Genomic DNA, 12643 nt, shown 5'->3' with positions numbered 1-12643 from the left:
TACGTCAGGTCTTTCGTCGTCGTCAATGTCGTAAACCGCAGTCGAGACTCGGATGTTGGTGGTACTGATGTTGACGGAATGATGGCTGAAAGAGTGCGGACGCGCCGGTCAACCCAACCAGAACATACCACAACAAGAAAGGTCTTGTCAGCAAGGCGAATGTCCTGCACGACAGCTAAGGGAGATGTTGAGTTGGATTGGATGATCGCAATGGAAGGTAGTATTGAATTACGGATTCTGAGTAAAAAATCGACAACCCAAAGCCGCCCGGGTAGATTTGTGGCGGGGAGGATCTTCCTCCTTTTTGACCCTTATGACGTACGGCTAAGCGCTGCCCCTGTCGTCTGAAACGGCCATCCGCTGGGGAAGATCCCTGAGCTCGCTGAACGACTGGCTCACAGCGCCCTCTCAGCGGCCTCTAGGCGTTGATGCCCGCGCTGCCGTCCGTGGCTGTGCCCCACCAAAGCCACCACACGCGGCACCGGGCAGACGACGCCATCCAGGTCCAGGTTTCCTCGCAGATCCCTTCAGGTCGCAATCCTCCGCATCGTCCTTTTTCGCCCATCGATTTCCATCCCGGCTGCCTCAGGGACCCCCTTGTCTCCCATCGCAATGCGGCCATTCGCGCCGGTCGCCTGCGCCTCGTCGACAAAGGATTTCGAAGGCCATTCGATTGGTGTTTATGGCATTCTCGAGCCAGGCGCGACTTGAATGAGACAAAAAAAGGAGCTCCTGGTGGCCGTCGGTTGCCCTGCGGTTGCCCTGCGTTTATCCAAGACCAAATCAGTCGAAGCTTTGTCGATCCTCGTTTGCGACCACCAAAGCGCACCCGCAGCCATGCCGATTGCGCGATAGACTGCCGCTAGTCTAGCGGTCATCTCGGTCGGTCTTCTTGCTTATGCAGGTCCAACGATGTTGGTAAACCAAAGCAGGATGGCCGTAGGCGAGTTCGATTCGGAAAACACCAACGATACGATCGTTAGGCGTCTCCGTGGGAATCAATCATCGACGATGCCTGTACTCCCGCCAGCTGGCTCGGATGCCGCCGCCAGACCAAAGACCGACGAGCTTTGTCGGCGCCTTGTCACCCTTCGAGGTTGATCCGCGACTGACGCAAGGCTTGCCGCTGTGCTGGGCGGTTTGCTCTTTGCTTGAAGAAAGTCAGCTTCATGTCAGTCGGAATCAGACTTGATGCGAACTCGGCATACTCAGCTTTGTCGCCCGCCGGTCGGCCGGCTTGCGACCGATGTCCGCAACGATTCTAGCCCGACTGATGAAAGCCCATAACGCTGCTCGTCCTCCACCCTGCCGTCGATGAAGTCTCTCAAGGCTTAGAAGGAGGCTCGCGACGTCGGCCTTCACTTTACAAACTTCATTTTGCATCTCAGGCGTTGCTTCGTACGTCGTGTTAATACTAGTCGGCGGTTGTCAGACGTGTTCGCGAATTCCTCCGAGGCGGAAAACCTACAAATTGGCCACCGTCACACTGACACGGAATGCCATTTTCTGCACTGCAAGCTGCCTTCTCAATTCCGCGAACTCTTGCGCTTTGAATGAAATCTTCGCTTTCTTCCACACGCCTAGTCTCACGCCAGGCCGGCCGCCGGTGTACCTCTCAAGCGTTTCCTCAAGCAGACACAGGCACTGGATGGTGTCTTTGAGGACCACCTCCAGATCGCGAGCCGTGGAAGGATGCAGTACGCCTCTGACGGTTTCTTCATCGTCAATATAGCCCTGAAGCGTCTCAAGAACCGAGGAAGTGTCCTTGATGTCGGTTGAAAGCGCGGATAGGGCTCGCGGAGCATCGGAGATGGCGTCAATCTGGCGGCTCACTGCGATACCCAACTGTATGGTAGCCGCGAGAAGACCGGCGATGCCACTGACGCCGGATGCCTCGAACATCCCACGGCATGTCTGGCAGACGCATAACCGCTCTTCGTGTTGGAATCGGCCGCATTATCTTTCAATACTTTCGGAGACAAGAACACCAAGCCTTAAGTAGAGAAGTCCTCCGGGCCAGGCGGGGGACAGGCCCAGGGGGCGCAGTGCCGCATTACACTATGCCGGGTCTCCTCCCCGGAATGGGTCGCTGACACGATCTTTGCAGGGTAAAGCAAGGGAGACAGCGGGTACTACCTCCAAGAACTCCAGGCTCCGTCGGCACATTCACGGTGCATTCGTTGATGCCCAAGTGCTCGAATCATTACGTCGCGATCAAGTCATAGTTGCTCACGAGCATCCCATACCAGTAAGTTGGCGAATTGTCCACGCTTTCTAAGCTCTGGTTTATTGACATTATCTGTAGGTGATGTATCGCTCTAAACATTCTATGGTATCGAAAACAAACAAGGAAACCGCTGTCGGGAGGGGCAGCTTTACGACAAGGAACGAAGAGAGTGGATGCTCATGGTTGAGCAGGAAGGCTACTTTCACCGTCATCCTCAGGGGTCTTGCCCTCTGACGGTGGCAGCCTAACAAGAAGCAAAAGAATCAGAGCAAGCAGACAAAAAGCGGCAACGCCCAAGTAGGGCAACCCAATCCAGAGTCCGCCCATCTTCATACCAATGCTGAATAGCCACGCCAGCATGGGCTGCGCGTACGTTTGTCCGGCGGTCTCGACGAGCGAGATAATGGAGAACAACCGGGTTCGATGGGCCGGGTCAACGAACACGCTGCTCACGCTCCTCACATAACTGCCCCATCCAGTGCCTAGAGACAGGATGGCAAGTCCGCCGATAAAGGACCCCACCGTCGGCGACGCAGACATGCTCAGAGATCCCATCAGCAGGGCTATCGACGAAACACGGGCAAGGAAGAGATCGCGCTGGTGATCGTCCGGAATGCGCAACGTCTTTGGCATTTTGGGCGAAGCGAGGAGCTTGGAGAAGGCCGGCAGGATGAGAATGATCGAGAGGAGAACGCCTGAGCCGTACAGAGACGAGAGGTACCCGGTCTGGGAGAGCGAGACATGGTAGCGCTTTGAGGCGTAGATGGACATGAACTGCAATGTCGACAGAAGAACGGGGTACGAACTGAGCGTGGCGACCAGCAAAAGGACCAGCGACGGCGATTTGAAGAGGGCAAACGACTCCTTGAGACGCAGGAGCGTGTGCTGGATGGCGCCCAACATGGGGGATTCCGATTCATCCTCATCCTCGATCGGGTCTTCGGATACCTGGGCGGCTGGCTTCGTCTCGGGGATGAGGTGGATGGTGAATATCAGGGTCAAAAATCCGACGTACGCCACGGCCATGACGGGCCACGGGCCCGTCTTCTCCATCATCCAACCGGCCACAGCGGGAGCGCACAAATTTCCGATCATCGACGACAGATGTACCCGCATGAAGCTTTTTGCCCTGTCATGAATGTCAGCAGGATGAGCGCAGAACGAAAAGGACGTCACAAACCTGTTCTCGGAGGTCGTCACGTCAGCGAGCATCGAGAAGACGATCGCACTAAGGACAGCATTTCCGCCGCCGAGGACCAGAAACGTAGGGCCAAACCAGAGAGCCTCAAGAGGGAGCGTCTTGGGAAAAGCGCAGACCGCAGCAAACCAGGCCTGGTCGAAGGACATGCCCAGTATGGTCAAAGAAAACACCCACTTCCTTCCAAGTCGATCGGCCACGATACCCCAGGGAAAGGCGCAAGCGGCACCGATGGAAGCCTGCAGAGCGCTGTATATGGCAAAAATGTAGGCGACCTTGGACTGGATGGCGTCTTCCTTGCACAAGCTCTCGTCGATGTTTTCGCTGCTCAAAACGTCGTAGTAGTGGCGGCAGACGATATCCTCGACCTTGCGGGTGGTGGGGATGACCCAAAGCCCGCCGGAGGCAGATCCAACGAGGACGACGGCGCAAAAGATGCCGACGATCAGGTCCGGGTTGTGGACCTTGGGCACGTGGAGAGTGTTGGCGGCGCGGAGGAGCGAATCGGTGCGGCCACGGTTGGCGCCGGGGCGCGGTGGATTGCCGGCGAAGAGTGGCGTGGACTCGGTAGCGTCATCCTCGGAGCTCCTAGGCGGACGGTCGTGGTAGTCTCCGTTGAAGTCGTCGGACTGCTCGGCGCGGCGATGCATGTTGGCTGCAGTGTAACTGTTGCGTGAGCCTGGGCGAGGCACTCTGTAGTGTGGTTGTGCAATATACTAAGAAAGCGGCGCTGGTCCCCTGGTTTTTGACGACCGCAGGAGGAATGTGAGAGGGGGAACAAGCTCAAGAAATATGTGAGAGAGGCATCACTGATCCGTTTTAGGTAATGATGGAAGTGGTGGTGGTGAGGGACGCAGACTGCAATCTTATGAATCTTATCCCTTGGTGACGCGATAGGGGACCCCCCCAACCGTCAACGTTCAGACACGCGGTCTGAAACTGAAAAAAGCACTCCCTGCGGGTGCAAAGTGCCTCTCGCTCTGCCGCATCTGCAACCACGACGTATCTGCGACTGCGACGTATGCGTGCCGCGGTGCCGGGTGCTCGTCACTCGACGACGACGGGAGCTTGCGCTGGTGTATTCGTGGCGGTTCCCAGATGTGCGTGGCACACGATCAAGACGAGTGACAACATGAAGCAGGGCTGGTCGAGGTGGTTAACGAATGGCCGTGAGACTTTTCCTTGCTGTCGTTATCTGGCGGACCTTTGCTCCGGAGTAGGAAAGCAATAGACGCAGCCCCAAGTACGTCATCAAGGATAAGCAAGCAAAACGAAAAAAAATGCAGGCTGACTGGGTGAGATCTGCCTCACCAAACGCCGCCATCTGCGAATGAGATATGGAGGGAATCAGCAACGCAACGACAGGTCGAAATGCTGCACCAGCAACGCAATCAAGAGGTAGGGCTGCATGATTTGGGAGGGGCGCCAAAAGTCCCAACATGCTGGGCCGCGGTAACGTTTGATACACACACAATCTGGCTTACGGTCTCAAACTCACCCAATGAAGCAGCAAGTTTAGACTCGTACAGCATCCTGCGCACGCGAGGGTGAGCTTCGATGATGAGCTTCTCTCAGAGTCGCAGCAAATCAAACGGCGGCAGCGTTCCCAATTTCCAAGTTAGGGATAGCGTCAACGGGCACTGGTAAGCAGTACGTACCTCTCTGACAGTGGAGCTCGAGCCCCGAGCACCCAATGAGCGTTCGGATGCCGGTCGGCTCCCGATTGGGGAATCGAGGTACGTACCTTGGGATCTGGTACGTATTCCGTCTCACTGACGTGGTGATGCCCGCTTCATCTTGCAGCTTGCGCGGCGGGTTCATTCGAGAGTCCGGAGTCCGCGTTCTCCCTTCTCGTCCATCTGTCGAGCCGCGTCCTAATTCCTCGTCTCTGTGACTCAAGAGATTGGAAATGCAGGTCCCGAACCAAAATTCAAAAGCGATAGCGAATCCACTTCCCCTCTTTCTCTCCCTTATCCGCTGCTAATAAACTTATCGGGGTATCATAGATGTTGTGTAAGCTTAATCTAGCATCTATGCAGAAAAGGCAATGTACGCGCGTTGGCAGACGAGAAGACCGCGTCTCCCCTGCGACCGCGTCTGCGGAAGCGCAATGGGGTTGCGAGGGATTGGCGCCAGATAGAGGAAGACGTGATCTAGAATTTAGAGTTTGGGCACTTTTGGCTTCCGGTAAAGCTTTCGGTTTTGCTCTTCTGCGAATCCAGGAACGAATTCCTATCGCGGTGCTTGGCCCGTTGGTAGGGGATTCCCTCGCTCCTTCAGCTTTCTCGGCCAAGCAAAGCTGCAGCCCGTGTCGACCCGTCGTCCCATCTCATGTTCTGGATCTCTCCTCTGGAAAACCCTCGTCCCAGGTTCTTCCTGACGGCCGGAACTCTCCGCGGCGTCTCAGAGGTGGGAGGTTCGCCAGAACGCCCGTCTGGTTATGCGGTTCATGCTCCCGACTACCAGCAATCAGCACCCCTCACGCAGAAGTGTTCCCTGAGCTCATGTCCTGAGCTCATGTCACTAGGCAGAAAAGCCATCAGAGAAAACCCGGGTTAGGGTAAGGGTTCGGCTTCGGCTTCGGCTTGGGTCGAAGATAGGGTAAGGGTTGAGTATTTACCCTGAGGTTGTGCATAGTGATATTCACAAGATTTCACCCAGGCTTCATAGCCACGGCGCGACGAGGCACAAGCAAACGGTCGCAGCATGAACAACATATCAACAACACGTGCGATTCCGTCCGAGGCGCAAACCGTCTCTCCCCCTCGCTTAAACCCTCTCCGGAAGAGATCGGTCTGGGCCCGGAGCTCGGTTCAGGAAATGATCACTACTCCACCTTAGACGAGCTCCCCCGGGCCCACGCAGCATCCCACGATGGCTCACCTCGCGGAAGGAATTATACTTCCCGCCGGGCACATCCCGAGCGAGCGGGGATCGCGAGACCAGCTTTCATAGTGATATACCACAATGTCCACTCTCGAAAAGACATGGTAAGTGAGGGGGGAAACACACAAAGTCTGTCCTGGAAAGACGCCATTTGTGAAAGTTTGCTAATGCGTTTGGACAGATGGCTTTGAGTTTTGTCGTTCGATCCTTCGTACCTGCTTCTGAGGGTCATCGATTTGTGAAGATTAATGCAGGGAAAAGTCATCTCTTCTGTGAATAACCGCGAAGCTTTATGTCACGCAACTTTCCTCAGAAAGCGGGAAATCAGGTGCCTCATTTCCCGCTCCTCGGTCTTTCGCTTCTCGCTGCAACGCCAGTCTTCTCGTGAAAGTGAGAAAGCTCTTCCTCACAGCAAGATACCAGGGAGAAAGCTCTCCCCTCAAGCCCCTCATCTGCTCTCAGAAGCTGATCCCCGTCGACCTCCTCCTCTTCCTCGCTCTTCTCCTCTGCGTCTTTTCGTCTTTTCGTCTTTCCCCAAACGGTTTTCCGAAATATGTCCCTCACCGGGTGGCCATCCCGGATCCAGTTCCGGATCCCCGGGAGTACCTCGCGACGATGCCTTGCCCACCGGCGCGCATGTGTGATCGCCAGCCCTGTCACCTGTGTGTGCCATCAGCACATTGCAGTCTGCGTTCAACGTTCACCCGCGGCTAGTCTTGCACGAAAAGCCTCCCAGAGAGCTGGCATTTATTGCCGTCACGAGGGTATCGAGCCATCTCCCTAGCCGAGCGTGGTCTTCAAACCCTTACCACTTTCATTATTGCACTACTCAGAGCCATGACGGAGGAATCTCCGTGTCCCAACGACTGACAGTTTGAGAGACATCTGCATTGTGCCCTATCGACGTATCCACGGCCAACGCGACCCTACGCCTGGAAACCTGGTTCGAGGTTCTTGTCCCCCTCATCCACCTAGCCAGCCCAGCCACTGCGATGTCATGCCCGTCCAACGTGGATCTGGACGAAAACCACGGGCAGCGGGCCTGTTCACCGGCAGGAGGGGTATCCACGCTCTTGCAGCTCTCCCATGGACCGCCGTGATATCTTTATTCGTCTGGCGAGTCCACAAGGCCGATGTTATCCTCGCCCGGAGACCGTTCCGCGGACCGATGCCCCCCCCGCGGGACGAGGAACTCGAGGATACATGTAGCCCTGACTTCAACGCAGGGGAGATTGGCGCCGTTGGACTGTCATTGTCTTTGTTGGCGCCCAACTCGTCCCAAACCGACCGGCGTCTTGGTTGGTTACCAAGGGAAAGCCTCCCTCGTCGTCACCCTGCTGCCACCGATGAGGAGACGTACGGTTACGTTGGGCCTCTCTGGAGGGCCCACGTCGGCGCTTCGCAAACCTGGCTCATGGTATCTTGTTGTATTGGAAGAGAAGCTCATTGGTGCCGGAAGCCAGGGTGAACTTGGCGTTGGACGTCGTCTTGATACCGTCACATTCGACGACGAGCAAGGCTAGATGGGCGTGATTGCCAAGCCGCATATGTAATGGGCTAGTCTGCTCAATCCCACTCACGCCGGTTGATAGCGTACACTTTCCACGTACGTAATGATCCAACCGGTTGGGCGTCTCTCCACGATACCCAGCAGCTGAAGGTCGAAAGAGGCAACTTCTAAATGAAGAACTCCACCGCTCGAGGGCTCGACTGTCATTCCCATGACTACTGTTGCGCACCAAGTTGACGTGGACAGGTCGATCAATTGCATGTGTCCAGGCCAGGAGCTGTACTCCCTGTCAGCTTTGATGAGGATTTCTGATCTCGACGATGGGAACTCAGTGTCAGGTCTTGTCCGGTCATGTTTCCACGCAGAGAAGCGAAGCAGTCAATACCACCAACCCAGACAGTCACATTTCATGCCATGGCTGGTCTGCTGGGATGTCAACTAATTCCAAATCGACCTTTTGCAAAATCTGATGGTGCTCGGCCAGTGCTGGAGCAGCTTCCAAGACTCCCCCTGCGTGAATATTCCAGTCTCAACTCTGCTGTGAGCGAGGGAAGTTCAGGGAAAGATAGAGGGCGTCATTCTCCGCCTGTATCGTTGAGTTCCTAACTGTTCGTGTCAAGCCGGGCTCTACAACCTCGCCTGAGGGTATTGGGCATTTCTCGTGTTGTCAGGCGGGGGCTCTTTCCGTGAAATCACCCCTTCAAGTGCATGCGTCGACAAGTTTGTCTGCGTGAAGACTGGATAGTTCCCCAGCTAAGGAGACACCCCTCACGCCCGAAGAGCTGATCCTGTATCAGGGACATCTCCGTCAAAGCAGTCTCCTTGTCAGTCCCATGGTCCCATCGCACCAGGAAGACGGAAGTCGGTCAAGTAACCACGTCGTATCATGCGGGAGTCTTCTCAGAAACCCCCGGGGCACCTATGTTGTTGTCAACCCGGGCGCTCTGTAATAATTCGTCGTTGTTATTCCAATACTTCAGCAACTGACAAGAGTGATAGTAGTAGTTCTCGGCGAAGATCGTCGAACGGCGGTCAGGTTTCGGGCTTTTGCCCAACGTTTGTCAAGGCAGTTCTCATCCTGCCCAAAGTCGAGCGGTCAATGGAAGCCAATCCAGAAGCCCTCTGCTCGCCGACTGACAACATACGTGGTCTTGTGAACTGTTTGGAGAGGGGCTAGAGAGATGGCCGAACTGTCGACCTCTCATCCCACAACTGATCGGAAATTTTGACCAAACCGAGCACATACGAATACACCGCCTGGCAACCCATCGCGCGAGTCTTTGATATTGCTCTCAGATATAGATGCCTGATTCAATATTGAAGAGTTCCTGAGGAAACACCGCATAGTTGTAGTTGTCGTGCAAAACCATGAGGTGGGAAATTGAGACCAGGGGTTCAGGCAAACAATCATGCTATATTGACGCGCGATGAGGCAACTCTTTCGACCTCATGTCGCCGTAAAAGTACAAACAATGGAATGAAACCATCACCCTAGACTCATATAAGTGAAAATAGACGAATGAAAGCAACAGCCCGAGTCTCCTGACGGGCGCACGTCGCGAACCAGCCACAGCGCTCCGCGCCTAATGTACGTATCTGCGCTTCGTTCTTCGAATGTTCCAAATGAGCAGCGTATCTTCATCTGGGCGGCACGCCAGAGAACCGAGCGCAATGTTTGTCTTGAAGCGCGCAAGGTGGTTGGTTGAAACCGGTTTCTTTACCACGTTGCGACGACAAACCTGCAGATGAACCAGCGCCCGCTGCCAGAATCACGCCGGTGGTGTGAACGTTTCTTCGGTTAGAGGCCAACGAGGCCGTGGCCGAAGGCCTCATGATACTCAAAGTGCTGAGCAAGTTTGCTGGTAAAGACAGGAGAGAGCGTGACGGACCGCCGTTCAGCTTTTGTGCATGCGAAGCCACCTTCGCCAGCTTTGCCAGTCTCTCCCGTCTCTCTTGGCAGTCTTCCGAGGACACCACCGGAACGACATCCAACGAGAGCCAACCCGGCAATAGAAGGCCTGTGTCACTCAGAAAACCACGTATTGCCGCTGTTGGTCCCTCATAGATCTCGCCCGGGCCGCCCCACGGGTAGTCACGAACCGGGAATGAATCAGCTCTGCCACCCGCCACCTCCTTGAGACCAGGAAAACGACCCTCACATATGACACCCATCCAGCGGTCCGTTCCAGACTTGAGTACGGGTCTGAAATCCATTCTGGTATATGTTGATATCTGACGAGCTCTCAAACCTGGATAGATGACGAGTCACTGCGTCCCCGGGAGCTGTGTCATTTTTTGTGAGTATCAATATCCCGTTTTGGCAAACCAAGCCTCATCAGCGGCGACCTCGGTGACCTCAAGAACGTGGGGACGGTTCACAGTGACTATTGAGCGGCGCAAGTCGCACAGAGATCGTCTTCTGCCATGCTCAGGGATCGTACATGTGTTTGGCGCCCAAGTATGGCGGTTGATTTGGCCCGCTCCTGCGAAGAGTGTAACGTGATCGTTGACAGACGCAGCTGAACGACGATCGGAGAATTATTCGTCACTATTTTGTAGCTTGATCAGGTAATGCCCGACGCAGTGAAACGATGGATTGAATAGGCAACCCGAGCGCGACCATTGTTCACAGTGCATGTCCGGTCTCATTCAATTGAGAACCGACATCTCTGCGTGGAAATATGTCCGGAAGACCTCACATAACAAGCTGAATCTGGTGTACGGTGGAAAACGTTGCGTCAGATGGCGATACACCGTCAACGCCAACGGACTCTCTGCTTCAATATGGGACGTCCCGTGTCGCCACTGTTCTCTCCTCATCGGTCCCCCCCTCCCCATCTCTCGAATCCTGCTATCGTACCACTTAACGCACCCGATGGTCCATGAACGCAGTTGAAGCGGAGATCAGATCTGTGGGAACACGCTCATCGACCCGCACCCTGCGAGCAAACCCTGTATGACCGGTGAGCCAGTGTGGTGGCTTTCATGTCCCTCCAAGCGTTCGGTTACAGTTACCCTTGGTTGTGGCCCTGTCCAGGTACTCGGGGGGAAAGAGGAGCGAGGCGATGTGGCGCGTAGCATCCCAGATCATGAGAGATGCGCGGTGCTTTTACAAGTGACTTGGTATGAGAATACAACTCCAGTGTAAAAAGTGAGGGCTTGAGGACCAATGGTGTTAACGGAAATGATGGCCACGGGCGAGGAAACGGCCGGCTGAGGCCACTTACGCCCGTCAAGGCATGTCCAAAATGAGGAAGCAAATATGAGTTGCAGGGGTCGATCATGTCATCAGCATCATATCGGGGCCTGGCTGGGCAAAGAGGCACAGACCAGGAGGAGGGGGAGGGACGACACCATTATCTCTTTTCCCCAGACTCAAAGGTACCGACTACTCGGAGTTGGACGAGAGACACGATGAAGCTCGTACAACAAGAGGCTAACACTGGCGAAGTCGGTTCTCTCGAGCGGCCCGCATCGGGGAGCGGGCTTCCACTCCGATGAACATGGAGACTTGGACCCCACTTCAGTTGAAGCGCTAGACACCGGAGATCAAGGGTATGACGCTCCGGTGTCCTGCGGTGCCTCTCATTCGTGCTGGTGGTTTTGAGATCTCCAGCCGGATGCAAGGTTGGCTCCCGCGAAGTCTCCATCGGGATAAGAACAAGGCTCGGACCCATCCTTGATCGGTCCCGGTCCTCACTTGTTCCTTCAGAGTTGCTGAACGGGCAGACTCAAGGCCTTTGGGGGCGGGCAGTGTTTCTCTCCCCCTCTCTCGCAGCCCTGGCTTCATGACCCTCGAGGTTCAACCGGATTGACAAGGGTTGAAGACAAATGTGGCACACACCTGGCCGACTTCAACGCGGCCGCACCAACAAAATGTAACGACAGCTTTCATATGATTTGTTTCCGATTTCCCGGGACTCGCTCTCGAGGGCGCTACTGCACAATTATATGACTATCACACGCTAGCGCATTTGATATACTACGCAATCTCCCTTTTCCAGCTCATCAACCTGCACCCGCTGTTTGCTTTGCCATATAACGACCGTACGCGCTTTTGATGGTAGCGTCGGCGCTAGAGCATCGACAAGTCCTATCGTGTTGAGCCGGTCTCCTGCGAGACCCATACATACATACATAGAACTATCTTGGGGCCATCCGGTAAGGCTGTGTGGGCTTATCCATCATCGTTACTTGACGGTTCCAAATTGGCAACCTTGTCGCTGCCGGATACTGTATCCGTTAGATGTTAGAGATCCTCCCCTTGACCACTCCCCTTGCTGAGTTATTACGCTTGACGCGGGTCCTGCCCATAACCTGTCATGGTTCACCGCGGTTTTCTCCTGCCCATTAGCTTGGCGGTCTCTTTTCTCCCAGTATCCGGCAGGGTTCTTGTCTCCAAGGTATTCGTCTTTGGCCAGTATCCCGGATCCTGGGATCTACTGTCGTATATATCTAGTCGATCAGAGACCTGACTTCGCCCATTTCCTCCCTCACTCATCTCCATCCTATTCTTCCTGAATCATTCAAAGCTGCTCTTCCCTGTCAAATCCAAAACTTGACGCCATACTCTGGCAGGTCGACTTTGTTTGAAACTCTCGGGCATCTTAACCACCGACTCAATTACATTCCACAAAACTTATTCATCTCTTACGACACGATGGCGCTCACCATAGAACAAGCGCAAGGCCATGCTGCCAGAAATACGACTAGAAAGTCTACTCAACGACTTGCCTCGACAGATGGGCGAACGGAGCAACCGCGTGTTGGTGACAATGCCGCACTCTCACCGAAGCTTGAAGTCGATGAGACAAACGACCCA

At 55.0% G+C, this 12643-nt stretch overlaps 2 protein-coding genes across 2 annotated transcripts; both read right to left on the bottom strand.

The window, feature by feature from the left end:
- Positions 1-1002: 1002 nt before the first annotated feature.
- On the bottom strand, positions 1003-1902 carry CkaCkLH20_05789 (uncharacterized protein; the record flags this gene model as incomplete). The annotated part of the gene is made up of 3 exons (XM_038888507.1): positions 1003-1145; positions 1209-1414; positions 1469-1902. The coding sequence occupies 3 exons, from the start codon at positions 1900-1902 to the stop codon at positions 1003-1005; spliced, it is 783 nt and encodes a 260-aa protein (XP_038746404.1).
- A 502-nt stretch (positions 1903-2404) lies between these two features.
- Positions 2405-4075, bottom strand: CkaCkLH20_05788 (major facilitator superfamily transporter; the record flags this gene model as incomplete). Its single annotated transcript, XM_038888506.1, has 2 exons — positions 2405-3356; positions 3408-4075. 2 exons carry the CDS (start codon positions 4073-4075, stop codon positions 2405-2407), a joined length of 1620 nt encoding a protein of 539 aa, XP_038746403.1.
- Between the last annotated feature and the right edge of the window lie 8568 nt (positions 4076-12643).

Source organism: Colletotrichum karsti (assembly GCF_011947395.1).
Source record: "Colletotrichum karsti strain CkLH20 chromosome Unknown Scaffold16, whole genome shotgun sequence".
NCBI classification, from domain to species: domain Eukaryota; kingdom Fungi; phylum Ascomycota; class Sordariomycetes; order Glomerellales; family Glomerellaceae; genus Colletotrichum; species Colletotrichum karsti.
This window is presented reverse-complemented; position numbering and strand designations above follow the sequence as displayed.